This window comes from Vombatus ursinus, unplaced genomic scaffold (genome assembly GCF_900497805.2).
Source record: "Vombatus ursinus unplaced genomic scaffold, bare-nosed wombat genome assembly UNPS02014932.1, whole genome shotgun sequence".
NCBI classification, from domain to species: domain Eukaryota; kingdom Metazoa; phylum Chordata; class Mammalia; order Diprotodontia; family Vombatidae; genus Vombatus; species Vombatus ursinus.
This window is the reverse complement of record NW_020954710.1, coordinates 6,734,559-6,755,498: the sequence shown is the minus strand read 5'-3', so window position 1 is coordinate 6,755,498 and position 20,940 is coordinate 6,734,559. Positions and strand designations below refer to the sequence as shown.

The window sequence follows — 20,940 nt, the reverse complement described above, 5'->3', positions numbered from 1 at the left end:
CAGGCCTCTTGTTTCTCTGGTTGCTACAAAATTGGCCACTTCAACCAGAAGTCTAACCAAAGTCACTTTAAAGGAAAATCAGCTTCAAAACGCACATGATCAAACTCACGATCAAAATGATTAAAGCCAAGTTATGTCCTAGAAGGTCATGACTTGGTTTGAAAACAAAACAAAACAAAAAACTGGGCTTAAGGTCCCTGGAGTCCTTTCCCAAGGGGGCTTGAATAGAATCTGTTCCTCATTTTCTTGCTAAGCTAATAACTAAAAAAGCAGACTGCTGAGGGATGACTGTGACAGGAAGAGGACAGAAGCATGAGATGGTGATCAGCAGGTGCTCCTGTGCGGTGAGCCACCACCTCATCAGGTGGGGGTAGTGGGGTGTCTGTGAGGGAAGACAGGAGGTAAGCGGGGCTGAAAGCCACAAACCAGTAACCCCAGAAAACAAGGACTCCTATTACTGGTTCTAAAGAAGGCATAATAGCAAGGGCAGCTAGGTGGCACAGTGAATGGAGCTCCAGCCTTGCAGTCAGGAGGACTTGACTCCACAAATCTGGCCTCAGACAATTGATACTTAACTAGCTGTGTGACCCCAGGCAAGTCACTTAACACCCTGACTGTCTAGCTAAAAAAAAAATAAAGAAGGCATAATTTTTACCTAAGGTGGAATTTCCCATTCATGAACAAAAGTGCAGTTTAAAGTACATAGAAAGCTTCACAGATATTTGCTGTTTTGTGTGATGTGTTAAGAAAACTAAGTAGAGGAAACAGAATCAAGAATGGCACTAGACAAGGAAATGAGAAAGAGCTGAGTGCGTGTGTACACACACGCACACGCAGACACATGCACACGCACAGGCACACACACACCAACATGGCAAGACAGGCACTGGTGCCTTGTTCCCGACAGCTCATGCCACAGTCCTGGAATACCAGGGAGGGAGGGGCAGCTCCCAGGGATGGGCCCAGGGCCACAGTCACAGGTCACAGAGGGCAGGCCTCGCGATGCCATTTCCTATTGATTCCCTGGCGAGACAACTGGGGGGGGGGTTCGGTGACTCCAGGAGGCTCCCCCCAACAGGGCCCCCATTGTTCCCTGCTCAACATTCAGAGCTACAATGGCTTCCATTCATACGGAGAGCAGACAGGCTGCTGGGATGCTCTGTTCTTTGCTAGGATACAGAGTTTTCAAAAAAAGCCAGGCTTCCGCAAATACCTTTCTTATACTGTACAGAGTAAGACTCTATAAATATAGACACCACTTTCAGGGGACACTGAAGGCAGCATGGTGTAGTAGGAAGAGATTAACTGGGAGTCTGGAGATCTGGGTTCTAATCCTGACTCACTCTGCCACTAACTTTGAACAAATCATCTCACTCCTTTAAGACCTCCATTGAATTGGGAAGCTGTAAGGATATGGATAGAGCAGTAAGCCCATAGAGAGGGGACAGTTGGAAGAGGGAAAGAAGCTGTTGTTACTGTTAGGCTCCATTCATCATCAGCATAAGCAAACAAAAGCAGAGATGCATAGAAATTTAGCCTCTTGGTGAAGACATAACCTCCTCCCTCATCTCTGCTCCCTTCCACAGACAGACCCTTCTAAAGTAAGGGTGTGTGTGTGTGTGTGTGTGTGTGTGTGTGTGTGTGTGTGTGTGTGTGTGTGTTTTAATGAGACCATCCATCCATCCATGAGGCACATCTCTCTCCCACTGCCCACACACACATGTGAAGCACGTAGACAGGGCCAGAGGATGCCTCCATTATGCTTTTCTCATGCTGTTAATGTGGCTCCAGGTTCTCTAGAGTTTTCAGAGATGACTTTAGATCCGCAGTAGAAGACAGAAATGCGCCATTTATACCGTGACCAATGCCCAGGGACTCTACACAGCTCCTCATCATTTTTTGTTTTTTTCTACTTCAAAACTTGCCAAAGCGAGGACTTTGTCCCCAGAGCCTAAGGAAGGAAGAAGGCAGATAATAAATAACCTAGGGCTATCTTAAAGAGTGTGCAGCCTGGGATCTATTATATCAACATGGTGCTAGAAGACAGAATCAGCCTGCTTTGGGACACTGCCTTCCTATACCTCCCACCAACCCGAAACCTCTAGCCACAAATAATGCAACTATGGCAAGAGAACTCAGGAGGTAGGAATCCTCACTGTTGGAAATGTAAGAAAATGGTCTTCCCAGTCTCCAGACATGGGGCACAGAAAGAGGAACTGAAGTGAAATCATTTAGCCCACTTCACTTTATAGTGATGTGCTAATGAGTGGCCGGGAACATGTGGTGGTGAAAAGACCTCACTTGCAGGACAGCAGCAGCAGCGTCTCCAGTAAGGCTCTCAGAAAGAAGGGAAATGAGATCAATTTTGAAAAGACAACAATTTAGTTTGGAAGATGCCCTCGGGGAAAGGGACTCAGGTTTGCCTCACTGTACTTGCAGAGAGGAGTGATCAACCCTGGGGCCGTGGAAAGAGGCAGAGACTCACCAAGGTCAGAGGAGACTTTCTCAAACTGGCTGAGGGCAGCGCCTGCATTTGTGGACAAGAAGGCCTCATCGTCGGCAGTTAGCTATTGCAAAAAGGAGAAAAATAGTCTGTGAAGAGGTAGGTGTTGTAAGCCCAGGTTCCTAGGCTGTGTGTGTGTGTGTGTGTGTGTGTGTGTGTGTGTGCGCGTGCACGTGCTCCGTTCAATGTGACAGACCCTTGGAAAGCTTCTCCCAGGGGAACGGCATGGAGCTGGGGTCAATGGCTTTGGTGCTGGAATCCAGACTTAGCTCAGTGCTTACTGTTCCATCGCTATGAAATAACCAGGATAGCAGAGTACAATTGGACCGTGTTGTGTTGAAGCAAACTGTGGCCATAGGTAAAGACCCATGGAACTAACATTCATTTAGTGCCTCATTTAGGGCTGGTCAGACCTTTGCACTCACAGTATCTTCATTTACTCTTTTCTGTGAGGTAAGTAGTTCAGGCATTATGGTCTGTGTTACAGAGCTCAGGGACCTGAGACTGACGCCTCCCAACCGCTAAAGGCCTAAGGCAAGACTCCAATCCAAGCTTTTTCTGACTCAGTTCGGGTCTAGAGCTCACTCTACTAGAAAGGAACTGAGGGAAGGAATCATTCGCTCTAGAATGTTATCATATGATTTAGTTCCTCTCCCTCTCTCCCCTCCCCTTCCCCACTATGTACAGCTATATATTTCTGCAGCAACAGACTACAGGTGGGGAGCTATTCCCTAACCCAGAGATGAGGAACCTGCAGACTTGAGGCCAATGTGGCCCTCTAGGTCCTCAAGGGCAGCCCTTTGACTGAATCCAAACTTCACAGAACAAATCCCCTTAATAAAAGGATTTGTTCCTTAAAACTTGGACTCAGTCAAAAGGCCCCACCCAAGGACCTAGAAGGCCCCACCTGGCCTCGAGACCACAGGTTCCCCACTCTTGCCCTAACCCCTCTATCCCACAGAAGTAAAATCATAGGCAGGAAAATTTTGACACCAAATCTAGCACTCTGGGACAAAGAGCTGACATTTTCTTTTGTGCTAAAAGCACTGAACCCTGGCACGGTGGTACCTTTTCTCCAAGTTTCCGCAGGGCAGTCAGTATCTCCAGCTTCTGTTGGGTGTATACATCTCTTTCCAGTTTTCCAACCATCAGGTCTCTGTCCATCTAAAAGTGATAAATACAAGGAGGAAGTACTCTAGCAGCTTCTTTAAAAACATATAAAAAACACATTTACAGCATAAAAGCCAAGCTTTCAGTTCTAATTAAAAAAAAAAAAAGACTGTGGATAAATTACTTGTGAAGATGAACTGTATCAGGGCCAGGGTCTGCACACAGTGGTGACTGACAAAGGTCTGCCCTGCCAGCCCCCATAAGGGCGATGCCAGGTTTCTACAGAGTAGAGAATTAGCAGACCGAAAGTCTTGTGGGGAAGACAACAACCACTTCCTGGGTACTCGTTTCATTTGGCTGAAATGTGCTCTCCAGCTCTGACAAGGGCAATTTGGAATCTGATCTCTTGGAACTTATTTCAAACCATTCTAACGACTGAATTTTCCCCAGGTGCCAAAAACTTAACTGGCTTTAGCACCTCACGTATACTGAAGTCTATAAAACAAGTGGAATACTTCTCTGGCGTCATTAATTAAACTTGTAAAGTTCTTTGAGATTCTTAGAGGAGATGTTGTGTAAGTATAAAGTAACATTGTTAATGCCTCACCACTGGAAGTTGAAAAGCCTGTGAACTCTAGCCTCAGGGGTAGACTACAGACAAAAGCCATCTTATTACATCTGAGAACTTCTGGGGTATCTTTTCTTTTTGTGAGGTATGGAACATTATTATTATTTTTTTTGTGGAGGCAATTGGGGTTAAGTGACTTGCCCAGGGTCACACAGCTAGTAAGTGTCCGAGGCTGGATTTGAACTCAGGTCCTCCTGACTCCAGGGCTGGTGCTCTATCCATTATGCTACCTAGCCGCCCCTAGGGATGTTATTTTTGAGAGTAAGTTTTTAAAAAATTTACTGATAAATTTTGTAGTTACATTGCCTTTGTGTTCAAATCTTTCCTGTTCACCTCACCTTCTTCCTTTTCCAGAGTTTATTTTCTTTCTTTCTTTTTTTTTTTTTTGGTGAGGCAATTGGGCTTAAGTGACTTGCCCAAGAGTCACACCACTAGTGAGTGTTATGTGTCTGAAGTCACATTTGAACTCAGGTCCTCCTGACTCCAGGGCTGGTGCTCTATCTACTGCGCCACCTAGCTGCCCCCTCCAGAGTTTATTTTCAACAGTCACTACTCAACAAAGTTAATCACTGGATAGTTTAAGGGGGAGACAAAACACAATAATATATATAATATGTTAATAACATAAACATATATATATTTTTATAAAGTGCCAAATGTGAGCAAAGCATTGTGCTAGGTTGCTAAGGGAGAGAGAAAGTTTGGGCAACATATAGCCTCTGCCCTCATGGAACTTACAGATTAGTACGGGGTTAAGATATTAAAAAATAGATAGATAGGCAACCCCAGCACCAGCAGCCCCTCCCAAAGAGACTGAGATAACCTCAATATACAAAATCACATGATTATGGGCATTAGAGAGTTAGAAAACAAAGCACCATGAGAACTAAGGAAGGAAAGTGGTTGATGACTAGGGGAAATCAGGGTAGGCTTTCTGGAGGAGACAGCATCTGAGGCGGGCATTAGAGGAGCAAAGATCATGAGGGGAACATGGTACTGGATTGGTTAGGAAACCTCTGGTGTCAGCTTCTACAGCTCAGAACATCAAACTGGGGAAACCTGGGAGCAGGAGCAGAAGTGAACAAACAAGGATTACTCGGATAAAGAGTACATGTTACCTCTGCTAATCTTGTCCGCAGCTGCCCTGGCTGTTTCTTTGCAAACAATCTGATAACCTCTGGTGTTTTAAACGCCTGGCTGATGGCCGCCTGGATGGCCTGAAAGCACAAGGAGGCACAGAGTCATGACAACATCTATCTCAGAGATGCCTCGATGACTACAAGCGCCCGGCAGCTCTCTGTCCCATGGCTCTTCTGCTTGCCTACTAGACATCACAGAGCTCTTCTCCCAGAGAGGGGACGGGAGCCTCTGGAAGCACAGGCTGTCTTGCTTGGTATACACAGAAATCATTGCTACATGCCAGAATCTGCACCAATAAAAGCACATGTACACAATTCCATTTCCAACATACTTCCAAACACTTATGAGAGCTTACCAGTTGCATCCCACTAAGCTCATCTACCAAAGTCATGTTTCCAGACATAATTTTCTTCAGCGAATCATTGAATTCACCCAGCTGTTCCAAAGTTTCTTTTTTGGTTTCTTCATATTCATCTGCTTCAAGCTCTTCTCTGAAAGAGACGTAATGAAGCACATCAACATGCAGGATGGCCTAGAGAAAGTTCTCATCTAAGCATCCTTAGTAGACTAGAGGGGCAGCGTGGTGACACAGGGGGTCTGGTCTTGTTGGCCACAAGTGGAGGGGCTTGGAACAATTCAGCTTACTTCTCGGAACCTCAATTTGCTAATCTATTGAAAAGGGATCACAGATTAGAAAGCAAAGGAATAAATAGATAGATACTTAGTATCTACCTAAAACCAAGAGCAATTATTAAATGTAATGAGGATAAGCTAGAAGCCTTTCCAGATAAGAACAGAGGTGAAACAAGAATGTCCATTATTACCATTATCGTACTAGAAAAAGAAATGGAAGGATTAAGAATAGCCAGTGAAGCACAAAATTATCACTCTGCAGATGATATGATGGTATATTTAGAGAACCTTAGAGAATCAACTGAAAAACTAGTTGAAACAATTAATAACTTTACCGAAGTTGCAACATAAAAAATAAACTCACATATATCATCAGCATATCTATATATTACCAACAAAACCCAGCAAGAAGAGGTAGAAAGAGAAATTTCATTTTAAATAACTGCAAACAGTATAAACTAATTGGAGAATTTACCTGCCAAGATGTACCCAGGGATTATATGAACACGATGACAAAACACTTTTCACAAGACAGATCTAAACAACTGGAGAAATATTAATTGCTCATGGGTAGGCTGAGCCAATATAATAAAAACAACAGTTCTGCCTAAATTAATTTACTTCAGTGCTATACCAATCAAATTATCAAAGAATTACTTTATAGAGCTAAAAAACAATAACAAAATTCATCTGGAAGAACAAAAGGTCAAGAACACCAAGGGAATCCCCCAAATGCAGCCTGTGCTCAGTTCTTGGTTCTCTTGTCAACCTCCTCTCTGGGACCCCCTCAAGGCACGGACAGCTCTACGCCCCTTGCCAGCAGGAAGCAGTTTCAGAAGCTGAGACCTTCGCCCTTACCTTGAAAGAATTTGGGTCCCATATATTTGAGGGGAGAATGATGGGGTATAGGCCCTAGAACCCGCCCCCCAACTTCCCCTGAACTCTCCCACAAAGCCCTGGTGTTTGTCTGAGGCTATAATCCTTTCAACAATCCTGGCATTGAGGCTTTGACCCTGCCCCAATCTCCAATTCTCTGTTGCCACTAACCTAGCCCAGCCCTCATTGTCTGCACCTGGCCCTACCCTAGACCACCACTCCTTAATTCCATCTAGACCCCTTCTACATGGCTCAGGTCCCTGGCGTTCACTTGTGGCACCCAGCCCCCTTCCAGGTCCTTCTCTGTTACCTCCCAGTCACTCCAGCCCACTGTCCACTCCCATCCAGATCTTCCTACAGTCTTACTGTATAAAAGGTTCATCTCGCCTACATTAAGGTGCTCGGATTCCTTAAGAGTCTGTCTGGCCCACTTGTCAATACATCAATACAAGTGTCACAAATGGCTCAGATTCCTTAAGAGTCTGGCCCTGTTATATTCTCATTACAAAGGCTCAGAGTCTTAAAATCTGGCCAGCAGGGTGGATTCTTAAAATCTTGCCCACTTTTACTGGTGTTTTAATAAACCTTGTCTCTGGCTGAAAGAAGGTTTGGGTCGAATTCATTCGAGGCAGGAACCTCGTTGTTTGCCCTTGAATTTTGGGGTTCCTAGCACCCCCAGAGAGCAACAGAGTAACTGGTCGGTAGAATGGATTAGTTCCAATATACAGAAGTAAATGATCATAGTAATCTAACATTTGATAAACCCAAGGATCCAAGATTTGGGGGCAAACTTACTATTTGACAAAACTGTGACGAAAACTGAAAAGCAATCTGGCAGAAACTAGGCATAGACCAACATCTCACACTATATACAAAGATAGGTCAAAATGAGTACATGATTAGGGGCAGCTAGGTGGTGCACTGGATAGAGCACCAGCCCGGAAGTCAGGAGGACCTGAGTTCAAATCCCCTCACACCAAACACTTGACACTTACTAGCTGTGTGACCCTGGGCAAGTCACTTAACCCCAATTACCTAAAAATTAAAAAAAAAAATTTAAAAAAAAAGGGTACATGATTTAGACATAAAGGATGATATCATAAGCAAATTAGGGGAGCAAAGAAAAATTACCTGTCAGATGTATGGATAAGAAAAGATTTTACGACCAAACAAGCAATAGAGAGGATCATGGGTAGTAAAATGGATAATTTTGATTATATGAAAATAAAAAGGTTTTGTACAAACAAAACCAATGCAGCTAAGATGAGAAGGAAAGCATGAAATTGGGGAAAAAATTATTATACCAAGCTTCTTTGTTTTTTTAAGTATTTTATTTATTTTCCCTCAGTTACATGTAAAAACAATTTTCAACATTCACTTTTAAAACTTTGAGTTCTAAATTCTTCCTCCTTCCTTCCTCACCCCCCCCCCCCACTAAAAAGGCAAGCAGTTTGATATAGGTTATATATGTGTAGTCATGCAAAACATATCCATAATAGTCATGTTGCGAAAGAAAACAGACATAAAATATTCAAGAAAAATAAAGAAAGTAAAAAAAAAGTATGCTTCAATCTGTATTCAGACACCATCAGTTCTTTCTCTGGATATTGATGTCATTTTTCATCATAAGTCCTTCAGAGCTGTCTTGGATCGTTGTATTGCTGAGAATAGCTAAGTCATTCATAGCCGAGCATCCTCCAATATTGCTGTTACTTTGTACACAGTACATTTCACCTTGCATCAGCCCATGCGAGTCCTTCCAGGTTTTTCTGAGAGCGTCCTGCTCATCATTTCCATCATAATCACACACAACTTGTTCAGCCATTCCTCAATTGATGGACATCCCCTCAATTTCCAATTCTTTGCATCCGGAAATGAGCTGCTCTAAATATTTTTGTACATATAGGTCCTTTTCCTTTTTGTTTTTTATCTCTTTTGGGATACAGACCTAGTATTAGTATTGCTAGGTCAAAGGGTATGCATGGTTTTATAGCCTTCCGGGCATAGTTCCAAATTATAGCAAGCTTCTTTGATAAAGGCCTCATTTATTAAATATATAGGGAACTGAGCTAAAGGTATAAAATTAAGAGCCATTTTTCAATCAATAAATGGTCAAAGGATATGAATAGACAGTTTTCAGAGGAAGAAATCAAAGCTATCAGTAGTCACATGAAAAAATGTTCAAATAATTATTGGAGAAATGCAAATTAATATAACTCTGAGGTACCACCTCATACCTATCGAACTGGCTCACATGATAGAAAAGGAAAAAAACAAATGCTGGAGGGGATATGGAAAAACTGGGACACTAATGCACTGCTGGTGGAGTTGTGAACTGGTTCGACCAACCTGGAGAACAATTTGGAACTATGTCCAAAGGGCTATGAAACCATTCGTACTCTTTGATCCAGCAATACCATTCCTAGGTCTATGCACCAAAAAGAGCAAAGGAAAAGGAAAAGGCCTTATGTGTACAAAAATATTTATAGCAGCCCTTTTTGGAGTGGCAAAGAACTGGAAATTGAGAGGCTGCCCATCAATTAAGGAATGGCTGAACAAGTTGTAGTACATGATTGTGATGCAATACTATTGTGCTATAAGAAACGACGAGCAGGATGTTTTCGGAAAAGCCTGGGAAGACTTACATGAACTGATGCAAAGTGAAGTGAGCAGAACCAGAAGATCACTGTGTACAGTAACAGTAGTGTTGTAATGATGATCAACTGTGAAAGACTCGGCTACTCTGATCAATACAATGATCAAGACAATTCCAAAGGATTCATGATGAAAATGCTATCCATCTCCAGAGAGAAATCTGATAAATTCTGAGGGAAACCTGAAGCAATTTTTTCCGTTTTTTTTTTTTTTTTTAATTCCCCGCCTTTGGCAACATGGCTAATACAGAAATATGTTTTGCACAACTTTAGATGAATAATGGTATCATATTGCTTGCCTTACTAAAAAGGTAGGGTAGGGGATGGCAGGAGGGAGAGAATTTGGAACGCAGAATTCGAAAAAAAATTTAATGTTAAAATAAAAAAAAAAAAGAAAAAGGATCATAGATTTAGAGCTGGAAGTGATCTTACAGGTCATCAAGTTTAACCTTTTTATTTTTCACAGACAGGGAATGGGGTCCCAGGCTACACAGGGAGTAAGTGGCAGAATCAGGTTTCTTCAAATCTAGCTATCTCTCCAAGGTTGCTGTGAAGATTTAGTGAGATAACAGATGAAAATGCTTTCTAAAGTATTGTACAAATGAAAGCTTTTAATATTAGTATAATAATACCTGACAACTAGGGTACCTGGAGCCAGGGACTGGCTTCTACATGATTCCTTACATAAATTATCATTCAATTCAAACACTGTGTCTCAAGAAATGATGAAGGGGAGGGTTTCAGAGAAACTTGGGAAGACTTGTATGAGCTAACGTAGGGTGGAGTGAGCAGAACCAGGAACACAATTTATGTGATAACAGCAACACTGTGGAGATAATTAACTCTGACAAATTCAGGAATTCTGGTCAGTGTAATGCCTGACCCAATTCCAGATGGACATGCTGCCCACCTCTTGACAGAGAGGGGATGGACTCAGAGGGCAAACTGAAGAATGTGCTTTTGGACATGGCCTGTTTTGCATGACTCTACATGTTTGTAACAAGGGTTTATTTTTCTTGCTTTCTCAATTAGGGGGTAGGAGGGAGAGGATGAGGGTCTAAAAATAAAATAAAATTTAATCTTAAAAAAGATCACTCAATTCAACAACTATTTCTTAAGTGCCCACTGAAAGTGCTAGGTCAGAGTATAGATAAAAAGCAGTCACTGCCCTAATGATGCTGACCATTTAACAGAAGGACATGACCCAAAAGCAGGTAACTAGAACACAATGTATCTGAAGGGGACAAAGTGTCGCCACGTGAGATCCCAGGGCAAAGATTAGAACCACGGAGGAGAAGCAGCAAAAGCTTCCTGAGGGAGCTGGTGTTGGAAGTGGGCTTCACAGGAGGTGCAGAACTTCAGGAAGCAAAGGCTGAGGAGGGAAGCACAAGAGCATGAAAGGGGATGAAGGAGGGGTCTGCACTAAGCTTTAAAGGGAAACACGGCTTCTGGGAGCTGGAGAGGAGGAGGCCTGGCTTGGACGCAAATGCACAGAGCAGTAGGTGAATGCTGAGTTCAGAGAACAGCAACTGTCCAGTTTGGCTGGAATGCACAGCGCTATAAAACCAGGCTGGGAAGTTTGTTGGGAGCCAGGCTGTGGAGGGCCTTCAATGCCGCGTGAAGGAGCTTATACTGCGTCCTCTGGGCAATGGGGAGCCACTGAACGTTTGTGGGCATTGTGTGGAAGATGGATGGCCCAGAGGAGATGACGGAAGCAGAGAAACCAATGAGAAGGTGGCTGCGGTATTTCAGCTAAGAAATGAGGAAGGCCTGACAGTGGGTGGTGGGTCTGTAGGAGGAGAAGGGGAAAGGATATAAGAGATGTTGTGGGGGAATGGAGAGAAAAGAGTCAAGGATGACTACAGTATTATCAACCTGGGTGACTGGGAGGGTGGTGGTACCCTCAAAAGGAACAGGGAAGGCTGAGGAAAGCAAGTTTGAGGGTGGAAATGACTCCACTCTGGACCTCCAGAGCTGAGATCTCTACAGGCTGTCCAGAAGGAGGCACACCCAGCAGTTCCTCATTCTGTCTGGGGAACAGAGTTCAGGAATGAGCTTAGGAATGGCTCTCTGTGCAGGCGATGATTCAAGGCATAGGAGTCAAGGAGATGACAAAGATTATCTATACCCTCCCTAGATTTCTGAACGGTATCATTACTGAAGGTGGAGCTTTTCTATCACAGTGACAAACAGCTGAGACCTCTTCACCCTGGAAGTTCCCTCCGCTCCTGGACGCCTCATATTACAAGCATCCCACACCCCCGTAGCTCTGCTTCTTGTCAGGGAATCTCTGGTTCCTCCCAGAGCCTCCATTAAAAGGAAGACACCTGGGCCAGTCCTGTCTTCATTCCTGATTGTCTGGACTTCTTCTACTATGTCCCTGCTCAGGTACCATGTCCCTACTCTCAAGGAGCTTACAATCTAGTTTGGGGAGCTAAGACATTTTTTTCTCATTGTAATAATGCAAAATCTTGTTAATACTACCTGCATTCTTCCAGATCTTGTAACTGTTGCATTAGTCTGTCCAACTGTTCTTCTAAGTTCTGTTTTAATTTACTTGTCTCTGTCTTTCCTCTAGAAGCCATTTTAATTTTTTCATAGAAAGATGGATAAACGTACCTAGAAAATGAGAACAAAGTTGATCAGACTAATCTTACATACAAATTAAATGTAACATTAGCTAAGTGATTCCTGCTCTTGTTTATGGGAAATAGTTTTAAAGAGTTGGTCAATCAAAAAAGAACATAAATTGGGATGCTAAGAGTTGAATGCCAGAGGCAAAAATAAACTCTATCTACCAAAAAAAAAAAAAGATTGAGATACCAAGCTTATAAAACAATTAGATAAGTCAGTCTTCATAATGGAATTGATAACCTAGCTTGGGTGAGTTTTTATGAATTGAATTTACATACATTCAAAGTACTCATTGCATAAAATGAGGTACATAAAATGCCAATTCATATATAATTAAAGAACTTCATATTTCCCTGTACATGAGAGGGCCTCAGAAAGATGTGGAGCTGGAATGGGCTTGAGAGCCCATCTATTCCAACCTGTCCATTTTATGTAAGGAGAATCTCAGACACACGTGAAGTGACCAGTCCAAAGTCATTCTGGAAATGACAGAGTTCAGCTCAGAATGCCTTTGTTAGGTGGTTTAGAAATGGGAACTCAAAAGATTATTCTGAAGTTTATAATTAAAAATCCATTTTTTCTACTTGAGCTTTTAAAAATTTGCATTAGAGCAATCAGTACCTGCACCAAATATGTAAATGAGGACAATCTCAGTCAAACTTACACAGAAATGCTATGGCTACATATGGTACTGAATCTGTTATGTCTAGAAATATCCATTTCCTACTCCATTTGTTGACATTAATGAATTACTCAATGAAACAAAAGTCTGGATAAAAGTCATAAACGATCAATACTTGAATTTCCTGAATCAATTTCAGGCCTTTCTTCGAAACCCCCTCAACAATTATTTATCAAATAGTAGCTATCATTATTATTATTATTATTGAATTAAATGATGAAATATTTCTGACTTAGACTAACTCAGAAGAAAGCAATTCAAGGGCACCCCCTAGTACTCAGTGAAAGCACTACAACTTTCATCAAAACCCCAAGATTGACTTTCTAAAGTAACAGAACATCCCAACTGCCTAAGTCTCAGGTCTCAGGCCCTTGTCCTGTGCCCACTGGCTTCATCCGAAACTCAGGCCCTGAGAAATTGTCCCTTAGGACCTCAGGGGACTGACCGCTGACTTCCAAGCCTATCAGTTTCAGACTCTCTCTGGAGCCAACAAATGGAAGCCTTTCATTAAAAGAGCTTAGTGGTTACTCTTCCAAGTTGTACTGAATCAAGCTGAAGTTGGGCTCCGTGGTCCCTAAGGGCCTCTCCCACTCTAGGATGGTGGAAGAGGGGGGAAGAATTAACTTGGGTACGAGGGACTTGGATGAACAACCACCACCATTTGAGGGCCTACTTCAGCACACAGAGCACTGCGCTAGGTAGGCGCTGGAGGCTTTATAACAGGGCTGGGGAACTTGTGGCCTCCAGACTTTAGAAATGATGGATGAGCCTTGGTCCTTGACCTAAGCTTGAAAGTAGTGACCGTGTTCAATGTATTGGAGTGATAAAACAAAGTTTTATATATGGGGGTGGGTGGTCATTAATGATTGGGAAAAGCGTCCTAAAGAAGGTAGCATTTGGGCTGGGCTTGAAAAGGTAGGCCTTCCCCAGGCAAAGGAGAGAGATGGCACAAGACGTAAGCAAAGGCAAAAGGAGAGAGATTATTCCTTGGTTTTATTGTAAGTGTGCTACAGTGGAATCACTCAATAAGCATTTATTAAGAGCCTATCATGCGCTAGGCCCTGTTAGGGAGACAACTACAAAAGTGAGACAATTCCTGCCCTCAAGGAACTCACATTCTACTGGGAGGAGGGGAACATTTTTGCAGAGATACACACACACGTGCAGATATCTATCTATCTATCTATCTAGGCTATAAAAAACAAAGTGGCCCAGTAGGGAGCCATAAACAGGGCGAATCAGGAAAGGTCTCTTGAAGGAGGTGGCACTGAAGCCTGAAGGGAGCTGGGAGAAAGGAGGAAGGAGAAAGGAGAGCACCTGAGTCACAAGGCCAAGGCACAAAGAAAGGAGAGAAGATGGCAGCTGACTACAGAGAACAGCAAGGAGAAAAGTTTGAGGGAAGGTCAGGGACCTGTAATCAGCTTGGAAAGATTGGAGGGGTCAGACTGTGAAGCTGGTGCTTTATCCCAGAGGCAATGGGGAGCCACTAAAGGTTCTAGAGAAAAGGGAAGTGGCTTAGGAACATCAATGTGGCAGCTTGGGGTGGGGGGGATGGATTACAGAGTGGAGAGACCAATGAGGAGGGTACTGTAATGTTTCAGGAGAGGAGTGATGAAGGGAGGTCTGGACAAGGATGGTTGTGCTGAGCATAAAGAAAAAGGGAAGGATGTGAGAAATGTGAAGGAGGAATGGACAAAACCCGGCAACTGATTAGATGTGGGGAGTAGGGATTTGGGGATGAAGCTGAGGCTGCAAACCACAAGGACCGTGGGTCCAACAATAGGAGTCAGCAAGTCAGGAGGAGGGGTGGGTAAGAAAATATGATGTTTTGGACATGCTGACTTTGAGAAACCTGGCATGGGACATGCTGGGGGACAAGTCCAGTAGGCAGCTGGAGATGATGAACTAGAGTTCAGGAAGGAGAAGGCTGAATATGAAGTGACAGGAGACAGAGGCGTGGAGGTGGCAGCTGGCTTCACCAGAAAATCACCGAGAATTACTGTGGATAGGTCACTTCCATATGTTGGAGATTCTCCGTACGTAAAATGAACCCTCCCCCCCCGTCGGGGGTTAAGTGACTTGCCCAGGGTCACACAGCTAGAGTGTGTCTGAGGCCGGATTTAAACTTCAGTCCTCCTGACTGACTCCAAGACCAGTGCTTTATCCATTCACTACTTAGCTGCCCCTACTATGTGTCATACGCCATGCTTCGTAGGTACACAGAGACAAAGGAAAACAATCTTTGCTCTCAAGGACCTCATCCCGGGGAGACATCCAGAACACATCCAGATAGGTACAAAATCACACAAAACAGGCACAGGACAACACCGGAGGAAAGGCACCAGCAGCAGAAGGTGGTCCTTGGTTTTAGTCTTGAGTAAAGCAATGGATTCTGAGAGGCACAACGGAGGAAGGAGGAAAAAACCAAGCTGACCCCTAGGCATGGGGGACTGCCAGCGGGCAGGGCTGCAACAAGAAGGGCAAGGGAGCTCTGTGTGGCTGGACCGACCGCAGCATGTGGAGGGCTTTAAATGCCAAAGGAGTTTAGATCTGATCCCAGAGGCCAGAGGGAACCAATGCAATCTACCGAAAAGGGAAGTGAAATGGTCAAAACTGTGCTTCCGAAAAACATTTCTTTGTATCTCCGGTGCTTAGCGCAGTGGCTGGCACACAGTAGGCACTTAATCAATGCTTATTGACTGAATCAAAATCATTGTGTGAAACTGAGTCACTTCTTATGCAATTTGCAGAAAAGCAAGAAGTCATCTCAGAACTGGAAGGCCAGATCCTGAGGGGCCCGAACGAGCCTGACGTCTGTAGTACGTCTGTGAGAAGCAAAGCACGCTGGCCTATGGAGAGGGGAGGTAGTGAGGAAGCTCTACCGGGTCTTAGACTCAGGCTGAGGTAGGTCTCAAGAAAAGGGCAGTTCTTTCCCCATCTTACCCGGCCCTTCAACACTTCCCCCTCCCTCCCTGCCCCCACCCTGCCACGACCGTCCATCCAAAGACATTACAACATAATCTGCTATTTAGTTACTCAAATGTTTCTAACAAACTGAAATTTTGTCTCAAACACAAAAAGGCCAGGGGTTAACTAAAGAGAGATAAAAATGTAAGTTTAGACAAGGAACTCAAAACATACCTAAGTCTCGGGAATTTTCCTAATCAGGCACTCAGAGAGATTGTGACTTAATTCAGACTTTTCATCTGAAACAAACTACCTAAAGTTAAACAGGAGAAAATCAAGTGGACCTTAGGGAGCCATTATATTGACCCCTCAGCTTAAAAGGAATTAACTGTTGTAAGGCCATTACACAAAACTCGGCTAGGCCAGAGGCTTTTCTTTTTTCCTCCACAGGTTTGTTAGTGCCTTCCCCTAGTATCTGCTCCGTACTCATCTATGTACCAGTCACCTCTCTCAATAAAATGTCAGTTCCTAGAAGGCAGGCCCATTTCTGCTTTTTCTTTGTATCCTCAGCTCAGTGCTTATCAGCCACCTGGGCTGGATCCTTGGACTTCCTCTATCACGGACCAGCAAAAGCAGGAAAGGTGAACCCAGGAGCCATCCCGGAAGAAGACGGAGGGATAAGGGATCCTAGGGCAGGCACAAGGTAAAACTGAACTAGTTCATCAGCGTTCAGGTTCTGAAGAGAGGAAAGTGAGACCAGAGTCTGGGGAAAACGGAGTCATGCAAGATTGCAGTGAAGCCAGAAAAAACGGTTTAGGATGGATGAGCACAGGAGGCTGACAACTGTCTTAGCTATTAAGGCTCCTTCCAGCTCTAAATCTTAGGTTTTGCCTAAAATAGATGGGGCCCCAGAGAAGTAAGTGGCTGAATCCTTCTCTTCCTTTTATCTAACACTACACTTCTTGTCCTCCTAAAGGTAAAGCCTCTTTCTTCTATCATAGCTCACACAATAACAACATACCCAACATTTATTTAACTTCCATTGGGGCCACGCACTGTGCTAGGCAGTTTACAAATATTATTTCATTTGATCCTTACAACAACCTTGGGTGGTAGGTGCTATTATACAGTGCTGTTGTACAGTTTATATTAACAGCTAACATTTACACAGCTCTTACTGTATGTCAGAGCAGCTAGGTGGGCAGTGGATAGAGTCCCGGCCTGGAGTCAGGAAGACTCATCTTCCAGAGTTCAAATCCAGCCTCGGCCACTTACTAGCTGTGTGACCCTGGGCAAGTCACTTGACCCTCTTTGCCTCAGTTTCCTCATCTGTAAAATGAGCTGGAGGAGGAAATGGCAAACCGCTCCAAGAAAACGCCAAATGGGGTCACCAAGAATCTGACACGACTGAAAAACAACTGAATGACTACGTGCCAAGCGCCATGCTAGGCGGGTAATTATCATCCCGTGTGATCCTCACAACAATCCTAGGAGGCGGTGCTGTTATTATCCCCATTTTACAGATGAGGAAACTGAGGCAGGCAGCAGTGAAGTGACTTGCCCAAGGTCACACAGCTAGGGGCCTTTGAGGCCCTCCAGGGGCTAAAGGGCTGGAAGAGACCCCCACAAACACTTGGCCTAACCCTCTCTTTTGACAAATGTTAAAGCGAAGGTAAAGTGACTTGTCCGAGGCCCCCAGACACTAAGCGGCAGAGCTGGGACTCAAGAGCAGGTTCTCTAACTTGAGTGAAATGCAAATATTAAGCGCCAACTGTGTTCAACACCCCGTGCCGCGGACACAGCAACGACAATGAGACAGTCCCTGCCTTCGAGTAGCTTACACTCCATGGGGGCAATACTAAACGCACCAAGTGTGCTACAAGGAAAAGGGAGGCGGGAGCGAGCAGGAGAGGAGGGGAAGGTGCCCCAGGCAGAGGTGCCAGCCTGGGTAAAGGCGCGGAGATGGGAGACGGAATGGGCCCTGCGGGTTCTCCCGCCGCCCTACGGAGGTTCTGCCTCGGACCGCACGGAGAGAAGGTACTACGCCGGGAATGGTTCGGGGCCAGGGGCACTGGGGGGAATGGGGTCCCCGGCTGTCGAGCAGCCCAGCCCACCCCGGCCCCGCCTACCTGGAGGCTCCAGCCGGACGGCCACGCGAGCGGGAAGGCCGGCCGGGGCAGGGCCCGCTCCTTCCTGCGCGTGCGCGCTGACGCACTTCCGGCGGGGCAGCCAATGAGAGGCGCGGCTGTGGTTATGCTGGGGTAAACCGCCTCGGGGCCCTACAGCCGGGCCAGACTTCGAGTGGAGCCGCCGCCGCCGCCGCCGCAGCCGCCTGCGCTGTCCGCAGAGGTGAGATGGGGTGTAGCGAGGAGATGCCTCCCTCCGAGCCCGGATGTGAGGCCGAGCCGCCGTCCAATCAGCGGCGGGGCTGCGGGGGCTGCGCGCGCACCCTAGCCCTGCGCAGCCGCAGCGCGAGGCCAGAGTAGAGTGTAAGCGCCTTGAGGGCAGCCGTTTCTGTCAACCCATGCTAGAGGCGCAAACCGCTTTTGTCCTTAATGGCGCTTACTCGCTGCGCTTAGGACCCTGCCAGACGCATAGCAGGCGCTTCAGACATTTTGTTGGCATGTGGAGACCAGGGACTGGTTAATTCATTAGCCCTCCACCAACGCAGGCGGACCTCCGTCAGTGCCACTCAGTGCTTTGGAGAATCGTCTAAAGCACAGAGAGGTTGAGTGATTTGGCCAGATCCCACAGCCAGTCTGTGTCAGAGGTGGGGTCACCCTCTCTGAACCCAGGTCAGCCTGCCTGCAAGGGCAGCAATCACGATGTTGATTGATTGATTGATTGGGGATACAAGGACCAAAGTGTATCAAGCTCTCCCATGGAGGAGCTTGCAGTCCGTTAGATTACAAGTGGGGCAGCCAGGCGGTGCAGTGGATAGAGCTCCGGCCCTGAAGTCAGGAGGACCTGAGTTCAAATCCAGCCTCAGACCAAACACTTGACATGTACTAGCTGTGTGACCCTGGGCAAGTCACTTAACCCCAATTGCCTAAAAATAAAAAAAAAATTTAGATTACAAGTAAGGTGTATACATAGGTACAAAAATAGATGGAAGGTAATTTGGGGAGACAGCACCAGGAGCAGGGAAGATCGGGAAACTTTGTTGATTAGAGCATCCCTGTAAGTGAGCAAGATCTCTAAGGCCCACCCTGCCTTTCTTCTCCACTCCAAAGTGTCTGCTTTGGTACCGCACTGGTGGTCAGGACTTGCCCTTCATGGAATTCTAATTACATCTGTTACTGATTAGAGAGCAGCTTGGCATCCAGAAATTCTGATTGCAGTCCAGCCTCTCTGCCTTTTTCACTTATTAGCCTTGTGATTTTGGGTAGACACCTTTGCCTCCCTGAGTAAGCTTCACACCTTCCTAGGACCTGTTGGGGCACTTAGATTCTCTGAGCACCTGTTTAAAATGGAGATGATTTGTCATGCTTACCCCAGGGGCTTGTCTTGAGGTTCAGATGAAACTATATGTAGAATGAAGACACAGGGAGACAGGAATGGGAACAGAGCAGAGGAGAGACAGGCAGACTAAAAGACACACAAGAAGAGACCAAGAAAAGCTGAACAAAACACAGATAGGAAAAGTTAAGACAGAAACTGAGGGGTGGTAGAGAGAAATGTAGGGAGGAAGAAGAAAAAAAGAGAGAATGTGTTAACCACACTGCAGACTTTGAAGCAGTAGTGTGAATGTCAGTTATTATTATTATTGTTAATCTATTTAGCTGAAGATACATTGGATCTACATCCCGCTGAGGAAATGAGGGATCCTTTAAAAATTTATAGTATGTTAAAATTATGAAGAGTTAAGGAGTAATTAAGGGATGTGGCCCAGTACTTGCTGGGAGAGACTGAATAAGGAGTCTCACCTCAAGCAGTGAATCAGAAGTGAAACCCAGGCCTCTAGGAAGGAAACAGAAAGTAGTTTAAGAAATGATTTACTAACAGTGGTAGAACTGAGGGAACAAGGAAAGTCTGCTGTTTGGAGGGTCAGGAGAGTTAGACCATGGAGAATAGGTGAGGAAGTCCAGGTTCAAATCCCACCTGTGATGTTTATTAGCTAATGGAACCAGAGGCAAGTCACTTAACTTCCGAACCTGTTTCCTCTTACGTACAATGGGGACAATAATACCTTTCATACCCATCTCACTGGGCTGTTGTGAGGCTCAAATGAGATTATATGTAAAGTTCTTTGCGGACTTTAAAGAGCTCTATAGATGTCAATTATTTTTGTTATTGGACAAGTGCTGTTATTCTTTGGTGACCAAGGCAGCTCAGAGAAAGCTTTGGGCCAGCAGTAGAAGTAGATTGAAACTAGAAAGATAATATCATGGTTTGAGATGATTAGGGAAGGAGGAGGTAAAAAACAGACTGGGCTTGGGTGGGTGGGCATGGACCAACAGATTCCCCACCTCTGCCATAGACACTCAGGACTGATGGGTCCATGGATTGGAGTTAGTTCTGAGGAATACAAACTGGCTGGCCCATCGGTGGGCCTTGTCTTGCCTGCGGTACACACCTCAGTACTTCCTTGCCCTCAGGTCTCCAGACTTCCTTGGTCTGCATACTCCTTTCATTGATGCGACTCAATCTTCCTCAGTGTCTTAGTTGGGAGGTGATCTTCAGGAGCTGCTTGGCCAACAAATTCATCCCCCTGCAACTAGTTGGCGATGAGCCTCTCTATCCTTAGCTGGCGTGGTCTTCAGATGAAAGACATGCCTTCGGAGGACCTGAGAGGAAGTTTTTGTAGCATGCTAGCATCTGCTAGAGTAGACCTAAACTGCAGGAGCCCAGGTCATCACCGTACCATGGTGGGGCATTGGAGTGGAGGCTTTGAGACACATTATGGAGCACCTACTATGAGCATACTACTGCTGTGAGCTCAAGGTGCTTATGATGTCCATAAAATAATAGTAGTTTGTGCCTTATGAGCCTCAATTACTGGGCTAAAGAAATTTTTGTAATAGCTCAACAGCTGCTTTGAGTGTGCTGCTCTCAATGTTTTTTTCCGAAAAGGGTCATAAGAAATAAAGAGGAAAGGAAGGAATAAGCATTTATTTAGCACCTACTATGTGTGATAAGTACTTTATAGAAATTTCATTTGATCCCCACAACA

General features: G+C 45.0%; 2 protein-coding genes and 1 long non-coding RNA gene across 4 annotated transcripts in view; 2 read left to right on the top strand and 1 right to left on the bottom strand.

Moving 5' to 3' along the window:
• Positions 1-568: 568 nt before the first annotated feature.
• On the bottom strand, positions 569-17,954 carry LZIC (leucine zipper and CTNNBIP1 domain containing). Of its 2 annotated transcripts, XM_027843973.1 has the most exons (7): positions 17,897-17,954; positions 12,029-12,163; positions 5,737-5,872; positions 5,360-5,458; positions 3,572-3,667; positions 2,486-2,567; positions 569-1,951 (listed from the first exon to the last, which is right to left on the bottom strand). In XM_027843973.1, exons 2-7 carry the CDS (start codon positions 12,127-12,129, stop codon positions 1,893-1,895), a joined length of 573 nt encoding a protein of 190 aa, XP_027699774.1. In that variant the 5' UTR covers positions 12,130-12,163; positions 17,897-17,954; the 3' UTR covers positions 569-1,892. The 2 variants fall into 2 exon arrangements, with proteins under 2 accessions (XP_027699774.1, XP_027699775.1); XM_027843974.1 differs by lacking the exon at positions 5,360-5,458.
• LOC114029504 lies at positions 11,649-16,452 on the top strand. Its single transcript, XR_003567497.1, has 3 exons — positions 11,649-11,932; positions 15,611-15,764; positions 16,338-16,452. It is a non-coding gene; the product is annotated as an uncharacterized LOC114029504 (long non-coding RNA).
• Positions 17,955-18,075: 121 nt separating the features above from the next.
• NMNAT1 (nicotinamide nucleotide adenylyltransferase 1) overlaps positions 18,076-20,940 on the top strand; it is a 47,195-nt gene continuing 44,330 nt past the window's right edge. The window contains exon 1 of the mRNA XM_027844024.1: positions 18,076-18,116. The gene's annotated coding sequence lies outside the window, so the exon portion shown is untranslated. The remainder of the gene's footprint in view (positions 18,117-20,940) is intronic.